The 21,376-nt window shown below is 35.6% G+C and overlaps 1 protein-coding gene across 2 annotated transcripts in view; it reads right to left on the reverse strand.

Moving 5' to 3' along the window:
• Positions 1–1,554: 1,554 nt before the first annotated feature.
• DCN (decorin) overlaps positions 1,555–21,376 on the reverse strand; it is a 41,407-nt gene continuing 21,585 nt past the window's right edge. For both annotated transcript variants that reach the window (XM_036114485.2, XM_036114486.2), the window contains exons 4-8: positions 16,880–17,093; positions 15,960–16,073; positions 11,063–11,156; positions 7,792–7,930; positions 1,555–1,940 (exon numbers count right to left, since the gene is read on the reverse strand). In XM_036114485.2, coding sequence (XP_035970378.1) covers positions 1,746–1,940; positions 7,792–7,930; positions 11,063–11,156; positions 15,960–16,073; positions 16,880–17,093 — 756 coding nt within the window. In that variant the 3' untranslated portion in view covers positions 1,555–1,745. The remainder of the gene's footprint in view (positions 1,941–7,791; positions 7,931–11,062; positions 11,157–15,959; positions 16,074–16,879; positions 17,094–21,376) is intronic.

The following is a 21,376-nucleotide window of genomic DNA, read 5'->3' on the forward strand; positions in this document are numbered from 1 at the left end:
AAGATTAAAAGAGAAAGTTTGGTTACCAGGTATTTACCAGGTATTTGACTACAGGAAAGTTACTTAATTTCTCCTAACTTCAGTCTACTTTTTTACAAATTGGGAATAACAATAGCCTTTACTCATTTACTCTATAAAGCTATGAAGTTGCTATGTAATAATCAGAGAGAATCTCATGACTTCTGGGAATTTTGTGTTGATATGCCTTTGTGTTCTGAGTAGTAAATAATGAAGGAGATTCATATTTCAACCATAAGGGAGGCCAGCTTGAAAACGTAATAAAGGAAGGCAAAGTTGAAAGAACTGCAGAGAAACTTGACTGGAACTCTGATCAAACTGAACCTAAAGGCTCATCTAATAGCAGGACTGTTTGGGTTTTCCGTTATGGTTTAAACCAGTTTGGATTTGGGGGTGCCTGGGTGGCTCAGTCGGTTGTGAATCCAACTCTTGATTTTCACCTCAGGTCATGATCTCAGGCTCTTGAGATTGGGCCCCACGTTGGGCTCCTCACTCAGCGAGGAGTCTGCTTGTCCCTCTCTCTCCCTCTCTAACCCTCCCCCTATGCGCGTACTTGTGTGTGTGCTCTCTCTCTCTCAAACAAATAAATAAAATCTTAAAAAAAATAACAGTTTGGATTTGGTTATCAGTATTTGCAACCATAAAACATCCAACGTTGTAGACAAAACAAACTATCCTCACATGTTTGTTTATTAGATGTTGATAGCATAAATGTAGTTTTTAGTAAATCTCCACTTTTTGTAAATCAGCCCATTCCCCAGGCTTGTTGAATGGTCTGCTTTGATGGCTCTCTATAATTCCTGAAGAAAAAAATTCTAAATTTGAAGGTTTAACTAAATGCAAGAACTATTTCTAATACATCCAGTAATTATAGAAATATTCAGGTGAGCAGCCTGATTATACACATGATGTTTTAAAACTGATTTAGTATCCTAGTAACTGAAAATACCAGCTTTCTAGACCAATCAGAAAAAGAATCAGCTTTGGGCTTTATCAGCTTAGCACTGATTATAGATAATGTAAGTTATAATACACAAATGTCAAAAAACAGGAGCAAAAGAAATATCTAAGAACTTGAAAAGATGTGCCATTTTTGTCTAGAACACAATGTCTGCTCTCTTCAGAAAATGGGGTTTAGGGAAGATTTACAATTACACTTTTATACAATGGTAATTTTGAATGTATTTGTACATTTATTTTTTTCGAAATGATGACATTAGCAAAAATCTTACATAGCCTGTATTGAATTTACATATTCAAATGAGGCTTTACCAATAATAGAGGATTAACACAGAGCTAGATAGAACTTGAAGTTTGACTTTATGTCAAAGGATCTAACACCCTATGGAGCTACAGAAGATGGATACTTTTTTTATTTGATTCCTTCTAAAAATTAAACAAGGAAAGCTTTACTAAATTGTTGACATATATATATATATATATATATTTACTCCAAATTTTACGTTTAGGGAAATAAGAATATCTGCAATAGTCCAGTTAACATCAACAGAAAGCTTCAAAAAAGAATTCTGAAAATGGCAGGCAAAATATTTTTTTATTGTAGGCAATTATTTAAACTGCATATTTGGCTTTATGTATTATAAATCATGTGGGAAAAAGATCCACATTGCAGTTAAGTTTCCAGTATCTAGCTTTCATTTTTTTTTCTTGAGCAATGATATTAATGGGATTTTGCCAGGTTATAAAAACGAGGGTTTTCTTGGGAATTATTTATAATTTCCAAGCTGGATGGCAGAGCGCACATAGACACATCGGAAGGTGGATGGCTGGATCTCCCAGTACTGGACTGGGTTGCTGAAAAGGCTCACACCTGAATAAGAGGCCTTTTTGGTGTTGTATCCAGGTGGGCAGAAGTCGTTAGACCCAACTGCAGAGATATTGTTGTTATGAAGGTAGACAACCTACAAAATGAAATAATGGAGAATGATTATTTTCCTCTAAATAGACTAAGCCATTCATGTAAATACTTTATTCTTTTCCCTTTATTCTTTATCCTTGACCCTTTCTCTTACACACTTCACCCAACCATCAACAAATGCTGCTAGCTCAATCTTCAAAATGTACGTGTAACCCAGTCCTTCTCCCCATACTGACTCCTACAACATTGTCCAAAACTGCCATTATCTCCTTCTGGAGGATTGAAGTCATCATTCCTACTTCCTCTTTTGCTCTAAAATCACTCTTCCTTCCTTCCTTCCTTCCTTCCTTCCTTCCTTCCTTCCTTCCTTCCTTCCTTCCTCCCTTCCTTCCTTCCTTCCTCCCTCCCTCCCTTCCTTCCCTCTTCCTTCTCTTTTTCTTTCTTCCTTCCTTCCCTCCTTCCTTCTTTCTTTTTTTTCTTTCTTCTTCCTCTCTTTCTTTCTTTTTCTTTCTTTCTTTCCTTTTCTTTCTTTATTTCTTTCTTCTTTTTTCTTTCTTCTTTCTTTCTTCCTTTCTTTCTTTCTTTCTTTCTTTTTCTTTTTTTCTTTCTTCATAGAGCAATTATTTTAAAAAGTAAGCCAAGTTATATATTCTTTGCCTCAACACTCCAGGGGCTTCCTGTCTCATGCAGAATGAAGTCCAAAGTTCTCAGATTGGCTCACAAACCTAACAGGATCTGACATCCTTCTTCTCTGACCTTATCTCCCCTTACTATTCAATCTAACCACTCTGGCCTACTTGCTTTTCCTCTATTACAAAAATCACAGTCCTTCCTTAGGTTGGCACACATTGTTTCTTCCATGTGAACTGATCTTCTCCAAGATGTCTATGGGGCTTACTCCCTCATGTAATTCTTGTAACATTTTCTTACCAAAGACTATCCAATGCTGCCATTCTCTGCCCCAATTCATTTCTTTAAATCTTCATAGTAATTGTCACTATATAGCTTATTATGTATTTATGTGTTTTGTCTGTTTTTCTCCCCTAGAATAAAAGCTCCATGAGGAAAGAAACTTGTTCTGTTTTGTTTATGACTATATCTTTAGTGTCTACTAGAACAGAGTAGGTGTTCAATAATATATGTTGAATGAATACAAGAATAGATTCATCTATTTCATAAATTGTGTCTACATGGAATATTATGTTTTCAGGGCAAAGATAAAATGATGTATCTTTTAATGAAATTATACAAAATGAGGAAGTAATATATAGTGAAGAAAAAGTGTACAGGCAGTATTAGAATCAAAATAATCACAAACCCTAAGAAACACTGAGCATTTGGAAATGAATAGACCTAGAAAGTTTTAATAACAATGTACTGTGTGTTACAAATTCTACTTATGAATATACTTCTACTGTTCAATAGAATTTTTCTGAAATGTATTTTATGATTACATTTAAGATAATGGTAACTTAATAGACTTTTCTCAGGGAAATTAAATATCAGAGTTATGAAAAGGACTTTAGAAATGGGTTTTTACTTCCATTATGTACATGTGAATTCTGAAGAGCAAGAAGTGACTTATACAACCAAAGTTAAAATATAATAAGAAGGCAACAATTTCTACAGTACATTATAAAACCTATGAGGTTCTCCCTCATAATAATTAACTTAAAATATTGTTCCATTTACCAGAACACTCACACTTACACGCAGGTGAAAGGGGCCTTGTTTAAGAAAGGGTTTGGAAGGAGAACAATAGATATCACATAAAAACAGAAATGAGGAATATTAAAGACAAACAATACCTGCGAGTACTTTTTTTTTTATAATTCGCAAACTGAAAATTTCTTTTCATTTGCCATTCTCTAATTCCTAGCAATGATTAGCAAGAAAGGGGAGATATGTTTGGTTAGAGTTTATGACTAATACTGAAGGCAACAGAAAACAATATCAAGACATAAAGCAAGTATTAGTCTGTGTAAAAAAGAAAACTATATTCCCAATTCATTTTATGAAGTCAGTATTTTCTAATATTAAAGCAAGACAAAAATCATCACACACACACACAACCTATAATCAAATATTTCTTTTTTTTTTAAGATTTTATTTATTTATTTGAGAGAGAGGGAGAAGCAGGCTCCCCACAGAGCAGGGAGCCCGATGCACGACTCGATCCCAGGACCCTGGGATCATGACCTGAGCCGAAGGCAGACTGAGCCACCCAGGCGCCCTCAAATATTTCATATAAACATAGACAAAGAACTTTAATAAAATATTAGGAAACTGTATCTCCTAACATAAAAAAAGACTATACACCATGGCCAAGACCGAGCATGATTTATCTCTGGGATGTAAAACCCATTTAACTGGAAATTAATTAACTTAATATACTATGTTAAAGAAATAAAAGGCAAAACCACATGATAATCTCAACAGACACACAAAAAGCATTTGAATACACATTCATGATAAAAATTTTCAGTAAGCTTAAGAATAGAAGAGAACTTTCTCAACTTGATAAAGAGCATCTACAAAAGACCTGTAGTTAACATCATGCTGAAAGGTAAAAGACTGAATGTCCACCTCTCTTTTAAAATAGTAAACAAGGCAAAGATGTCTAATTTCATCACTTCTATTCAGTATTGCACTGGAGATTCTAGCCAGTGCAATGAAGCAAGAAAAATAAATGAAAATAATTCAGACAAGAAAGTAATAATTAAAACTGACTTTATTCACAAATGACATGATCCCAAATATGGAATATCCAAAGAAGTGCAGAAAAACTTCTGCAACTAAATACGATTTCAGCACAGTACCAGGATAGAAAATTGATACACAAAAATCAATTGTGTTTGCATATACTAGCAAAAAACAATTCAAAAATGAAATCAAGGTTAATAATTCATTCACAGCAGCATCAAAAAGAGTAAAGAAAATAAGGATACACTTAATAAAAGAATTGTAAGATGTGTACACTAAAAATGAAAAAACATTGCTGTGAGAAATTAAATAATATGAAATGGAGATATTCCATGCTTATGAATTGGAACACTCAATATTATTAAGATGACAGTTCTCCCCTAATTGATCTATAGATTCACCACAATCCTTATTAGAGCCCTAGCAGGCTATTTTTGCAAAAATGAACAAGCTGATTCTAAAATTTATATGAAAATGCAAAGAAATAAGAATAGCCAAAACAATTTTGAAAAATAAGAGCAAAGCTGGGGGGCCTGGGTGGCTCAGTCAGTTAAGCATCTGCCTTTGGCTCAGGTGATAATCTTGGGGTCCTGGGATCAAGCCCCGCATCAGGCTCCCTGCTCACAGCAGAGTCTGCTTCCCCCACCCATGCTCACTCACTCACTCACTCACTCACTGTCTTTCTCTCAAATAAATAAATAAATAATCTAAAAAAAAAAAGATTAAAAAAATAAGAACAAAGTTGAAAGACCTTCACTCCCAATTTTAAAACACAATCAAAAGCAACAGGAATCAAAAGGTGCAGTGCTAGCAAACAAAATGTGGTATATCCATACAATGGAATGGTATTCACTGATAAAAATGAATGAACTACAGATACATGCTATGACTCATGCTATGATACCTAAGATCATTACAATAAGTGATTCCATTTATATGAAATGTCCAGGAAAGGCAAATCCATGGAGGTGGAAAGTAGATGAATGATTTCCTGTGGCAGAAGATGAGATTGAAAAATGACTAGAAAAAGTAAGAGGTGAGAAGTGTTAGAACTGGATTGTGGTGGGGGTGCCTGGGTGGCTCAGTCAGTTAAGGGTCTGTCTTTGGCTCAGGTTAACGATCTCAGGGCTGGGATTAACTCCCACTTTAGGCTCCCTGCTCAGTGGGGAGCCTGCTTCTCCCTCTGCCCACCCCCTGCTCATGCTCACGCTCTCTCTCAAATAAATAAAATCTTTAAAAAAAAAACAACTGGATTGTAGTGATAGTTGAAGAACTATATAATTTTGCTAAAAATAACTGAATTATATACTTACAAAAAAGACAGTAAAGTAGGTGAAATCCCTAAGAGCCTATAAGAAGGGAGGTGAAATGGATGCATGGATAGCCAATTAGAGATGAAAAACCAAGAGTGAGGCCCTTGTGTGAATGCCCATGAGATTTGTTAATATTAACAAAGATTTCAAAATAGCATGTTTTATAATTTTTTCTCTGTGACCCACCATAAGAAACACAATACATGTATTTAGCATATGTAAATCTGTGCATTTAAACAAAGTTTATGAAATACTTACCATTACATTGATATTTTATTTTCCATTCATTCTAACCTAGCCTAGCCTACCCTAGCCTATATCATAAATGTTCTTAATTAACTCATTAAACTTATTTTATTAACTCAGTAATACATTCAGACTGACATTTGAAAAACAGCAATCAAGAAGGTAAAACTGATTATTCTAGGATATAAAAATGAAAACAAAACAACTGCCCCCCCCAAAAAAATTGCCCACCAGCAACAGAAACCTTATGTAAATCATGATATATCAATTTCATTTGGAGTTTTTGTCACAACTCAATAAAAAAAAGAAGAGAGATTAGTAACATATTGACATAACTGACAGCAGAGTAAGGGATAAACCTATCTTGAACCCCAAGTGAGGAAGTGGAAACATTACCAAAATGGCAACTTTATAAAAAGGATTTATGTATAATAGAACATCAATGTCAAAGTATAATTTTTTTTTTAAAGATTTATTTATTTGAGAGAGAGAGCGCAAGCACAGTGGGGAGGGGCAGAGGGAGAAGGAGAGAGAATCTTAAGCAGACTCCACGCTGAGCACAGATCCCAATGTGGGGCTCCATCTCACAACCCTGAGATCATGACCTGAGCTGAGACCAAGAGTCTGATACTCGACTGACTGTACCACCCAGGCTCTCCAACATATAATTTCTGAATCATCATGATTGAACTAAGTACCTATGTAAATTTCTGAAAGAAACAATTTAAATATAACCTTTAAAGAAACCAAAAAATTAGATAAAATAAGCAAATACATAAAATCTGTGAATAGCCACGTTATTAATTTTTTCAAATATAAACTTTGAATAACATATTTGTTCTATTTCCTCAAAGTAACAATGGAAGTCTTATTCTATTATACATGAAAATATTGTTACTATTTAAACTAATGAGCATGCCTTACATTTATAGATTACAGACTAGAAAGCTCTGTTACCACAGTAGACCACTGGACCATATCTTCTTGTCCTTATGAATGTACTATAACCCCATAATCTATAAAGAGTTAACTCAGGCACATTGCTAGCTTAACATTCCCTTTTGACCTACCTGACATCTGTTGAAGCTAAAAGTTACAATTGCTATTTTGTTCCATATCTATGCTTAACAGATTATATCATCTTTTTCAACCAGTATGTTTGTTACAGTGATCAATGACTTTCAAACTACCTTGCCTGCTTCATTAAAAATATTATATTCTGGAAGTCAGCACTATAATAAATTAAAGGTAATAGTCCTATTTAAAAAAATATCATTTAAACCTATATTTTTCAGGATGCCTGGGTGGCTCAGTCGTTAAGCATCTGCCTTCAGCTCAGGTCATGATCCCAGGGTCCTGGAATCGAGTCCTGCATCAGGGTCCCTGCTCAGCGGGAAGTCTGCTTCTCCCTCTCCCATTCCCCCTGCTTGTGCTCTCTCTCTCTGACAAATAAATAATAAATGAATCTTTTTTAAAAAATAAACCTGTTTTTCATGAAACCAGAATGAATATTAAAAATATCTTTCTGCAAAAAGATTTGTAAGCAAAGCTTCCCTTCCTGTCTCCTGACATCCCGGTAGGGAGTGTTCACTCCCTAGATACTCCTCACACTAGTCAGTGGTATTGCATTACCTGGATGTACTTATGCTCCGCCAGCCCACCAGGTACTTTGATAAGCTTATTGTTGTCCAAGTGAAGCTCCCTCAGATGAGGAGTGTTGGCTAGCGTGCCATTGTCAATAGCAGAGATGCTGTTAAAACTCAGTCCCAACCTGCAAAGGAAAGCAGAAATGAATGCGTGCACTGCTCAAGGCTGCCCTCTTCACAGGCATTTGTGTGATTTATCCAGTCAACGGAAAAGGACTTTCTTTGTTTTTGCACTTACTGCTCCCTTTGCCTAGAATGCTTTTTCCAACCTTTCTGAACTTGGATAAAGCCCATTTGTTCTTAAGTTCCCAGTTTACAGTCACTCTCTTTGAAATTCCTCTGACAGCCATCCCCTAATAAATGTTCCTGTTGTCACCCTCTTAAAAAACTCAAGGGACTATGTACCTGTGTGTCTCTCCTAGAGAAAAGTGACTGTTTCGTGGTATACCCACTATTAACACAGAGCTTGTTACGATCAATGAACAGCTGTTGAACTGATTTCTCTGTATAATGAATATAATGAATTCATGCCAGAGAAAACTAAAAGGAATACTATTATCATCTTGGTCACTTTGGAAATCAAATAATCATATATTTATTATATAAATGTATTCATTGGAAATAAAAGGCAAAAGGATCTAATGAATCAATAAACGTCCCTGCCAGGAAGGTTAACAGAATTAGCATCTTGCTTTCGTTTGAGTTTATCACTGACCATCTGTTACTATCTGAATTTGCCTGGTGCCAACATTCCCAGCTTCTGGCCTTGATCTCTGACCTAAGTGTCTCTTTCTTAGCCCCTTTGACATTTCTTATACAATGCCACTCAAAGGTTTGGGTTGCATTTTTTAAATTAAATGCATAAAAGGTCAAACTTCTGCAGCTGTGAGGTCTCTTCCTAGTAAATGGGATTCAAAAGGCAGAAGTCGACTTGGAGATAAGGTTAATGTATTTGGCATTCTGGCGATGTATGACTCTCCGTCAAAACTAGGATGCTGCCAATCCCAAAGAGCAGAGAGAGGATCCCAGGGATGAGACAACAAGGTCATGAAAGAGAGCCAGAATTCTAGCTCCAAGAGAAAGAGGAGGAGTCTACTGGGCTACTTCAAATGTAGTGGAATAGGCTTAGGAACTTTCTATAGGATGGTTTTTGCCTGCCTTCAGGTAGTTCTCATCTTTGAGCCCTTTTGGGATTTAGATTTTGGTTTATGTAACCAAAGTCTTTCCATTTTAATCATGGCTTTGTATTTCAAATAACTGAGATCATGGTATATTGATTTTAGGCTATTAATAAAACTGTTGGTTTATCTTAGCTATGGATTATTAACCTGGCACCTTGGCTAAGAACATTTTGTTTTCCCCTCAGTCTTAGACATTTATCTCTTTTGTTTCTGGTCTTTTCTTTTCTATTATAGAAACATGTCTCCTATTCCTTACAACACTTCAAGTCCCATATCCAATTTTGGGCTAATTCAGTTTTAGAATATGATATTCCTAATAATTGATTCAAAGAAACTTCACTTTTCTGATGATTTATTTATATATTCAATCAATAAATGTTTTTGAGGACCTAGTACATTCGAGATACTATCCTAGGCTTATGAAGGCAGAGGACACACAGCTCAAAAACCATGATTCTTTCCTCAAAGAATAAAATCCACCTAGTAAGGGAGATGATCATAGATGTATACATGTGTAACAGAAGGGAAGTTTGCCTGAAAACCATCTCATATTTTTGGAGAGAGGCATATACTATTTTCTTCCCACTTTTTCCTAATAACTAATTGGAATATTTGCCCTGCAACAATGTTCCAAGATCATTTTTTTCTTCTTTTCACGGTTTTGATGTTCACCACCAAAATACCTCTCATGTTCCAACATCAGTGAAGAGTAAACCACATGAGGATGTGATGATTTCATAGACAGGTTTTTCTGGACTTGATTCCAAAAGGAAATTTGTTTGATAAATTCAAGAATCGGAAAAGTTTGCTTGGCCACTTGGGTCAGTCTGTTCCAATTTAATGAATGGAATTTTTAAAAAACTCTCCATACCACTTTCAGTACAAAATGAATTTTTCTTCTAAAAAGGCACAAATATTATTAATGATTTACCATATTTGGAATTAGATTATTGTTCACCTCTACTCTTATTACTACAACTACTAGCTGTCCTAAAGACAGTTCTATGCAATACGCAATGTAACTTATCTTCCTACGTTGTTCTGCAGCTAGAGGGACAAAATCACAAAGAAAGGTCAGGGATGCATAATGCTATTTTGAAATATATTTGCTGTATTAGAGACTGTAATTCAAATATCTTTGAATGATTTCGTGATTTCGTATCATTTGAGCCACCAGGGTAAGATGCTATAGCTAGAGTCGTATGGACACGCTTACCTTCAGCCCTCACTGTCCACCGGCTCATGGGAAATCTCCACAGAAATGAGAAAAGCTGTGTTATACGTCATCTGGTCTTAGCTCATTCTCAAGGATAAATGATATATTTTATATTTATTTATCTACCATAAAATTTATAAAGATAAAAGTGGAGTGAATCAATTTGGCATAACACCGTGCTCCTTTGTAAGAACATTCAGTAATACCGTTCAAGAGCCGAGTGTTTCTCGAAGATAAAGCCAATAGTTTGCAAGCATTCCCCTCTTTTTATTACTTAACCAGATTGTTAATGTAGAAAGATTAAAGTTAGGCTAGAAAGCAGGAAAGGAATGAATGATTATCTACCAGGAAAAAAAAGTTAATCTTCTGTTAAAAAATAAATAAATAAATAACTTCTTTTGTTAGACTACACTAAATGTCCAGAGACATTTTAAACTCTTCAAAGAACAGAAGCGAGAGAATCTCATCATAATTATTCCAATACTATAGGGTGGGATGCCCAATATGTCCATGTCTTGGTAACTTCCATTTTAAAGCATTTTCAAATTCTGAACACTGTGTTATAATTTACTTAACCTTCTGTTAAATGCTACTAAGTTAGAACATATTGAATGAACATACTGATTTAATCGGATACCTTGCACAGAAGATACGTCTTAATCTAAAAACAATATGGTAGATAATTTTCATGGTTATGGTAAGTACGCTATTTCATTGTATTTTAAAGAAATAATTGGGCCTGTTGAGGTTTGAGGTTGTTAGGACCAACAACAAAAACAGTCAGCAACCACCCACTGTGTTTCTAATTGGGAGCTTGCAGGCACTTTTACTGGTAAAAGGTCATGAAAGAATATTATTACTTAGCCAAATTATTCAGTCCTTTCAGGCTAGATGCATCAACTTTGGTGATTTTGTTGTTTTCAAGATGTAATTCAGTAAGGGAAGGAGGAAGACCTGGAATAGAGAAAAAAAAAGAACGTTAAATTAGCAGAGAAATGTAATTACAGGATGTACACAGACTTAACGAGCACCTAGGCCACCAATTTGCTGAAAGACATAGTTTCAAAGGATTTGCTTTTTATCTTTTCCATCAGTTTTGCTTTTTATCTTTTTCTTTATCCCTTTCATAATAATAGATGCTTCTGGAAGTAGGACAAGCACTTTTTATTCTCCTAGATGGATTTTAACAGAAACATGGACTGTGTTTATCACGTAGTAGATTTTTGTCCTAGTAATTGTTAGGATACGATTATAGAACTGAAGTCAAACCCTGAATCTCATTAATTTCCTACACCATTGTTACTAAACTAATACTGTTACTGATAAAAGACCACAACCATAAAATGAAATAAGCATTTGAACTATAATAAAGACATTATGTATAAGTTAAACCTATATACAAATTTAACGAGGTATTTCAGTAATGAGTCTCATTAGTAACTAACACTTGATAAACGCGTGGGCCTTAGTCTTAATCAGCTTTCCCACATTAAAAAACAAACAAACAAATGAAACAAAACTCAAATGCCTCCACAACATGGATGTGTAGAAAGAGCTAGAGCTTACTTGGACCTTTTAAATCAAGACTGTTTCTTTACACAAGAGGAATGCAGAGGCCTAGAATGAAGTGATCGGCCACGTGTAGACCACCTGGGGAAATAATTTTAGATCCAAAGTATCCATGAAACCTCTGGATAGTACTTCTCGAAGGGCTATGATTTCTAAAAATGTAATAATATTAATATAAAAGTTTAAGTATTTTATTTTCATTTCCTCCTGCCATCTGAGGATATATGATGTTTTTATACAGCTTTTTAAAGAGCATATTGTTCCACTTACAAGAACAGCCGCAACTACAAAGAAAAGAGCAAATTGGTTACATGTCGAACTAACATCTGCTTAGCAGAGAGTGTTGGTTATTTGTCCATAAGGAACAAAGGTGGAAAACTGCAGGTTATGTTTGGTATGAAAATGTTCATGGCACACCACTGAATTCTGTCAATACTGTCTCTTTCATGTAAAAGTTTAGTCCATATTTGATTTGAACTTATTATTTGTTTCTCAATGGCACTATGTTTTGTGCGGGAGATGCTAAGCTATTCACTGAAAGTCTGTCATGTAGCGAACACTGACACTGGCACTTTTTCTAACTTAGCTCATTTAATTTTTTTAGTTTACAAATTATTTTTTGTGAACCTCCCTTTCATAGACAAAGAAACACAGACTCAAAGTTCCAAACTTTAGAGGTTATCTAGCTGCCAAGTAGGGAATGTAATATGCTCCCAGATGGTCAAAGGGAGTTAAAATAGCATGCTCTTAACTGAAGGAACTGAAATTGAGACAATATAGGAGAAGCAAGAGGGACTTCACTCCTGTAGAGCCACTGGTCTGAGGCAAAGGTTAAATGTTTCCATACGCTTAGAGGCAAATACCTCCTTCTGGGAAAGCGAACAAACGAGATAATAGTCGTTAGGAGTAATGGGTGTCTGGGCAAGATTAGAAGTAACAATTTAAAGCCTGCTTGCACAAATATTTCTATTTTCCAGGAGCCCTAAAAGAATGTCAACCATGGAGAAGGGCATTCTGTGATTGTCTTGTGTCCACTGAGAAGTAATGACCACAAGTTAATGACGGTGGGATTGAAGAATGCTTCCCTACTTCTAGTCCCTGACCCTCTGGAAAATTGCCTCTTCCATTCCTTGCACAATACCCCTTCAGAGAGCAACGTTCCTCTTTGCTGTCAGCTCCCTTGTAGGCAATCTATCTCTAATAAACTCCACCGGCTTTCTTTCTCTTGAGTTCAGTGTTCATTTCTATGACCTGGAGGCCCAAGAACCTGGTCTTGGGGTCCGGTGACAAAATCACAACTGAGTCGTTCTTATGACTAAATACCAGGAGACCACAGTCACTCTTGGAATAAGGGATTTCAACCACTCAAATCTCCTTAGAATAAATAAATGTGAATTTTTAAAATACTCCTCCTATATGTAATTAGCAAGTGAATATATAACAAAGCAAATTGAATATACATCTTTTCTTTCCTATCACCATGTAAAGATGTTTTTAAAAATGTAGTGTCTCTAGAACAACCATTATCGTCACATCCATAATCTTACCCAGGTTCTAAGTGTCTTCCCTTCTGCAGTATCAGTTTGCCAAAAGGAAAATATAGTTAAGAGAAAGATTGAGGGTGGAAGAAAACTTTGCAATAGGATAGAGAGAGGCAAATTTATCAAGAATACCATTAACTTTTGCCACTGTAGCATTTAGCTAAGAACCTGTACTCTAGTTACTTTTTTTTTCTTTTCCCTTTCCATTTCTAAGGTAAATATATTGAGAGCTTACTTTGGGCCAGATACTATGTATGCACATTACCCATCTTATTTGTGTCTATTAATCCTCACAAATACCTTAGAAGATAGATGTCATTAAGACCTCCATTTCATAGAGAGCAAAACTGAGATTTTGGAGATGTGCAATAATTAGCCTAAAGTCACAGAACAACTAAGTGGCTGAGTCAGACCTTTCACCCACATGGTCCACATGAAGAATTCATAACTCTCCACTTCACTCCACTGCCTCGTGTTTCCATCATTGATGGTAGATAGTGTGTGGCCACTAAGACTCCCGGAGGATGGTGACGTTCAGGCATATGGGTCAAGCCTAGGAAAGGCAGACTCATCTATTTTATTGGCATAAATGTGCATAGGAGGGAAGACTTCAGTTGGCAGCAGGGTACGCTGGTCACGCACATGAACTCGCGTCAGCACGGCACAGCTCCGGCTTGGCCACCTCCTAGCCCCAGGGCCTTGGGCACAATGTACTTCGTGTCTTTAAGCTTCGTTTTCCTCGTTTATTAAACAGGTATGACAATATTACTATAGAGGAATGGTTTGAGATTCATAGAGCAGAATCCATAAAAAACATTTGGCACAATACCTGGTATTAATAAGTGCTTAACAAAACTTGATTACTCTAATTTTTATAGTAAGTGTTTAATACATCAAAGTAAACTAGAGACGGTGAGAAAAGAGCACCTACAGTAGGGAGGAGACATAAGGAATACAGGTCACTAAGTGATGAAATGTGTTCCCAAGGCATATTTTGGAGGATGCATTAAGAAGGAGAGCAAAATCAAAGATTATGTTCAACACAAGTCATCTGGCAGCATGAAGTAGTGGAAAAGACCTGGACTTTAAATTCCAGCTTTTTTACTTCACCTCCTACAGCTCTATAGCTTTGGGCAAGATGTATGTGTATACGTAATATATAAAAATGTAATTAAATATAATTTAAATTTTAAAATATTAAAATATAAAATATATTAAAAATATAAATATATACATATATACATCTGCCCTGGGGATAAAACAAAAACAAAAAAAAGCCCCACTTGTTACAATGCAACAAGTTGGAGAACCAACATGAAGGTGCTTTATAAACTGTAGATCAATCTCTATCTATCTGTCTATTTATCTATCTATCATCTATCATCTATCTATCAATCTTATCTATACCAGCAGTTGCTATTATGGGCATAAAAACATCTTCTGTAGCAAAAAGACTGTGGAGAGGGCAAGGGGTGGTAAGAAACCATTCTATGGAATATATCTTTTTGGGAGCTGAAGTTTCTGTGAAAGCACAATGAAGGGTAATTGTTTTCTGTGGGCAAGAACCTACATTTTGTACCCAGTCCAAGAACAAGATATCTAAGCTGAGAAAGGGCCAAATAGAGGGGAAAATTTGAGAATATAGAAGGGCTTTTGTGAGACTAAAACCCTGGGGCAGGGAAAATGTGAGAATTAGAGGAATTGCTTCTTTGGGGATTTGATTTCTTTTCCGATTCACAAAGACTGGCTTCCGTGCCTCTCCCAGGTAACCCTTAGCCCAAGGCTCTGTGAGGACTGCTCTTTACCTGCTTGGCTTTGCTCGGGGCAATAAGCTCCTTGAAGGCAGGGAGTATACCCTATTCACTGTCCTGTCTCCAGGGTTTGGCACTTCGCCTAAGCAAATGAGTGTCAAAATAGTTTTAAGAAATAATAAATGGTAATATTAATCCATTACTTATTTGCATACCAGATACTTCTTTAATTAGTTATTTAATTTTAAGACAAACTAGTGAGTTGTGTATCAGTGTTATTGCCATTTTACAAATAAAGAAATTGAGGTATAAATATTGAATAACTTGTCCAAGGCCTTAGAGCCAATTAGTGACAAACTGAACTCAAGCATACCGACCAAAATCCATACTCTTTACAACATACGACCGCCACTATCATACAAGAGCATGGCCACTGTGGATGCTCTTATTCAGATAATAATGCCTGAGATGTCCTAAGATGGAAAGGAATTCACTAAAAGATTGGAGACTCAAAGTAAAAATTGGCTCAATTTCAAAGTACTTCATGTACCTTTTTTTAATGCCACTAAGGCATTCTATTTTTTAAATAACTGTACTTTTTCCTTTGTGCTATCACAATTCTTTTTTTTAATCCCAATTCTTTAATATGAAATCATTGTGTGTTAAGTTGTATCTTAGAAGAGACTTTATAGGTAGAAGGGTCTAGCCATCTCTACCATGGGCCTGGATGGCTCAGGGGTCATCCAGGCTCAACAGAAATACTTCCGAGGGTAAACAATTTACCAGAAATAACGTTGGCTACTTCAGTCACCATTTAAATTTCCAAAACAATTTTTTTTAAATGTTAAAGTTTTAAGAGTTAGGTGTTCAAACTGCTTTGGAGAGTTTTCTATCACCTTGAGGGATGGTGGTTATATTGGTGTCAGCAATGCGGATATAGGAGAGCTTCTTCATTCCCTGGAAGGCTCCATTTTCAATTCCTGAGCTCTTCAGTGGGTTGGTGCCCAGTTCTACAAATGCAATAAGTGCAAAGCTTTAGCGGACAATATTAGGTATTGCAAATCAGAGTAGTGTCTGCTTCAACAAGGATTTTAAGAGACATTTGGGTCGATAACAACTTGACTGAGAAACAAAAGAGAAATTAAAGGACACACTCTTCAAAGGGATAGCAAACTGAGGTAAAATTTTCTCTTTTTAAAACAAACAACAAACAAATGCAATAAGAAAACACAAAGATTTATGGAAAAAGCAATAGTGGCAAAAACAATAACAAGAAGATTATTTAAAGTGCATACATAGGTTTGCACAGAAATCAACAAAAAACGAGTGTTAATAAGTCACACTTATTATGGGGCTTTTACTTTCCTGAGATGAATTAAAATGTTAAATAATTTGAAATTAGCATCTTGTAAGCCAATTATAAAATCACCATTTTTTACCACACAAAACCTTAGAACACATTGTTTAAAGCAAATGATTTATGGATGTTCAGAACAGAAACAATTCCCATGATGGAAAGGTATCCCTACATAGCTCTAATTAATCACTACTTAATTCCATCCCGCATCTTGGGCATGCAGTAGGGTGACTTTGGCCCTAGAGTTTTCTCCACATTCTCAGATCCTCGAGGACGAGAAATAAAAACATTATAAGGCACGATTCAAAATCTCATTTCTGCCAATCTTGCTACTGTTAACTCCTATAGGCTAAAGACATGTAAGCTCTAGCTAATTTACCTTCCTGCGGCTATCGCTTACTTGGAATCTTCTAAGGTGGACCTTCAATCCTGGCCTTAGAGTTATAAGAATATCTGTACCTACGACGATCATCTGGTTCAGTCCGTTGAACACAGATTTTCGCACTTTGGTGATCTCATTCTCATGGGCACGCAGCTCCTGAAGAGTTTTGGGCATTTTTTCTGGCAATTCCTTCAGATGATTCTTGGACAGATACAGTCGTTCCAATTTCAACAGAGGTGTGAATGCTGCAGGGCTGATTTTGCTAATTTTGTTGTTGACAAGAATCAACGTCTGTAGATAGTGAACAAAAACAACACCTTAATTCCAAAGCACACATTCTCTCTCTCTCTCTCTATATATATATATATATTGCAAGAAATCAGAAAAAATCAAATATTATATATATTGCAAGAAACCAGAAAAAATTAGGCAAATATGATTCTTTCACTTAAGAAGTGTATGAGGATCTGAACATCAGGAACATCAGGAATAAAGGTGATGAGCTATAGATTATAGATTATAATATAAATACATAGATAGACACTTAATTTTTAAACAGTAAATACTCCTAAAGATTGAAATTACCAGAGTGACCCGAAATACTTGAAAAGAATCCAGTGCCACGGGCATCCATCCCTCAGCCTAAAATCCATCCTCATTGACTGCTGCCATGGATTCCACTACAAAATGGTGGCACCAATTTATACTACCATCAGCAATGCAAGAGAGTAAAATTTTCTTGCTTTCTTGCAGCCTTATAAATTGAGATATATTTTTTTCAAAAAGTTTGTCAAATTAGTACAACATGTTGTAACTCATTGTAATTTCTTTGCATTTCTTTGTCACTTGAAAGGTTAAATTAATTTCCTTTCATTCTGCTACTATTTACTGTTATTTTTTGGAGAGAAAGGATTACCTGATCACAATACTTCTCATTTTATTAAATTTTAATATATTTTAATAGTTGGTTTACAGAAAATAAAGATGTAGTTAATATGAAATGCAGAGCCTTAAATACATTTTTCCTCTGTTTTTGTCCTTTTTACATACAAAGGTTTTATGTAGCTAAATATGCTAATATTTTTAGTAATTCTTAAATTTTTGTTTCTGCATTCTTCTAATATAGAAAATTACTTCTCATTCATTACTGGTATACATATAGCTATTGCTAACTTATTTTTGGACACCTCATTCTCTTCCAATGATATGTATGTCTGTAGAACCATACTTATTATTATTCTAAGCCTTCTTATCAATTAATCCTAAGGAATTCAGGATCATTTGTTCAAGGTCTAAGAAACCTCTATTTCAATTGTAGTGCACTTATGTGCATATATGAAAAGGCATGGGGACAAAAAATAAAAAAATGAGAACTTCCAGTGTCAGAAATGCAGGAATACTTTCTGAAGGTAACAGCCGGTTAGTTGACCCATGTATATGCTCATGTAGTTCACATTATTTGACTAACTAAAACCTCTTATAAGTAACAATCTTTCAGCTAATCCTAAAAGATGATGGGTTGATTAAAACAAAATCCCAGGAAATTCCAATGAATATTACAGAAAATTAAAAATCTCATGAGGGTTAAAGTCATAGGAAATTAATATTAATGAGCAAAATGTCCAGGAAATTAGTAAAAGCAAGCACTAGAGGAGAGGTTCGAGAGGACTTGTGTCATTGAAAGACACCCAAAATGGCAGATGCTTAATTATGAAGAAAGAGAAGATCTTCTATGGCCATCTACGGAAGAAAACTCTGAAAGCTTGATATCATTAAATGCATTTAACATGGTCTGAAAAATCTGCTTATTTTATGTTAAATATGAAACCTATTATGAAGAATCAGCCATTTCAGCTAATAAAATATTGCTTTTTTTTTTTTTTTTTACTAGATAATAACTAGATGATGCCTCTAGCTGTGAGCATGCCATAGTAGTATCTGCTGTTAAGTTTTGGGGGTAGTATGACATTTGCTCCAATTATTCCTTCAGTACAGTGGGAATAATAATAGCACCTACAGGGGGTGCATGATAATGTATACAGACTTCTTTGCAAAGCGCCTTTCAAAAGGCATTGCTGGTTGAAAGTTTCAGTCCAATGGAAAACGTTTCTGCTTTCAAATTAAAATACATTTGAAACATAAATAAACTATGCAAATTTTAGTCATAATGAGGTAAAATCTTAAGAGCTATATGGTTTAGAACTTCACAGAAAACAGACCCACAAGTGAGGCAGCTCTTTCTGCCCTGGGTCCTGTCCCCCTACTGTAATAAAACCACCTTAAAAAAAATCCACAGGTGAAAAAAAGTTATTTGTGTATAGACAGTATTGCTTAAAGATGGTTGATGTTAGTTCCATACACAGTGATATGTATTAAAGAAAGCACACTTAGAATTGTAACAGGCCATGACAAGATGTTGCGATGGGACAAACAAAAACAAAAACAAAAACTAATTCCTCTGGCTAATGCCAAAGGCCAACTAAACCAGAGAAAGAGTCAAAGGTGAACGCCTGGGAGAACGCCTCAGGAGATCAGCTGATGAAAAGGAGAAAGCTCTTCCCGTAAGCAATCCAAGGGGATCTCTGAAAATGGTTCGCTATTCACTTGACCCAGAAAATCCTACAAAATCATGCAAATCAAGCCGTTCAAATCTTTGTGTTCACTTTAAGAACACACATGAAACTGCCCAAGCCATCAAGGGTATGCATATCAGAAAAGCCACCAAGTGTCTGAAGGATGACACTTTGCAGAAGCCACGTGAGCCATTCAGTTGGTAGGTGTGCCCGGGGCCAAACAGTCAGGCTGGACACAGGTGGCCCCAAAATAGTGCTGAATTCTTACTGCACATGCTTAAAAATGCAGAGAGTCATGCAGAACTTAAGAGTTTAGATGTAGATTCTCTGGCCATTGAGCACATCCCGGTGAACAAAGCTCCCAAGATGCAGGATTGAATTGACAGGGCTCATGGCCAATGAAGCCCTCCCTCCGGGAGCTCCCCCTACTGCACTGAGATGATCCTCGCTGAAAAAGCAGATTGGTCTTAAACCAGAAGAGGAGGTTGCACAGAGGAAAAAGATATCCCAGAAGAAACTGAAGAAACAAAAATTTATGGCCTGGGAGTAAATTCTGCCCCAAATAAATGCACATAAAAGTAAAAATAGAAAAAAAGAAAAGAAAAGGTAAAAGACAAGCAGAATCGGTTTATCATGACTTTGCCAAGAGGTGAGAGAAGTCAGAGGAGTAGAGAACTTGTTGCTTGGGGGCAGGAAATGCCTTGAGCACCACTTAAAATAAAATTGAAGCACAGCCTCAAAAATCAGCCCTACCTACTTCTTTGGTAACTAAAGAAAAAGGGATCTAGCCTGGGAGGCAGTGGAGAGGTGATGAAAAAAGCAACTGGCAATGGAAATGGAATGGAAGTAGGAATAAAAGCATTTTCACCACCTTCATCCAAGAAGGTGATCGAAAGGAACAAACTTCCCATTATAAGGTATATAAGGACAGGAGAGGTAATGTACAACATGATGACCATAGCCAACTCTGTGGATAGCATATTTGAAGGCTGCTGAGAGAGTCAGCCCTAAAAGCTCTCCTCACAAGGAAAAATACATTTTTTTCTTTTCATATATATATAGAGAGAGAGGAGATTATGGATGTTAACTAAACTTATTGTGGTGATCATTTTGCAATATACAAAGTCATTATGCTGTACACCTTAAACTTACACAGTGCTGTATGGCAATTATATTTCAATAAAATTGGAAGAAAAACATGTTGAAACCTGACTTAATATTATGTACAGTTTTCTCCAAAGCCATTTATGTAGGGTTTACACTGTATCAGGTATTGTTTTAAGGGGTGGTATGGTTACTATCATATTTATCGGCAATTAATGGACTCAATTCACAATGCTCCTGAGTTTTGATCTCAAGATTTGGCTCTTATTTGCTGCGTGACTATGAACAAGAAACTATAAACAAGTAACCTCTCTATACCTGAGTGTCCTCTTCTGTATAAAGGGGTTATCAAGAGTGTCTACCTCAAAAGAATGGTTCTAAGAATTAAATAAGTGAGTGTATATAGGTATTAAGCCTAGTATATAGTAATTGCTAAACAAGTGTTTGCTATTATTAAATCTTTGACAATATTTTATTTTTAGTTAACAAAAAAACCTTCCTGACTAAATTTTTTAAGCATGAATTCAAAGGAAAGATATTAAATGTTGGCATTATAATACTTAATTTTCCATTATTTCATGGGATAATTGTGTTTTTCTGTTACATATAAGTATAAAACTACTCTTGCACAGCATGTACTACTCATTATGAGACACACAGTCTAAATTGATAAAATTATTGAGAAAAGAGGAAACTTTCTGTTAAATCCTTTCTATTTTAGTCTTTGCTAAAGTTTCATTTCTCATCTTCTTTTTCATTCAAGTGTGGCTTTCCTGGCTGAAATTATAATGTTTATTTGCATAATAACAAGGGTAGAAACGATCATGAATGAAAGAGTAAGAGAAAAATAGCAGTTTAACATCCTCTGAACAGTTGGAAGCTCTAATAAATTCCTCC

The sequence above is a fragment of the Halichoerus grypus genome, chromosome 6 (assembly GCF_964656455.1).
Source record: "Halichoerus grypus chromosome 6, mHalGry1.hap1.1, whole genome shotgun sequence".
In the NCBI taxonomy this organism is placed as follows: domain Eukaryota; kingdom Metazoa; phylum Chordata; class Mammalia; order Carnivora; family Phocidae; genus Halichoerus; species Halichoerus grypus.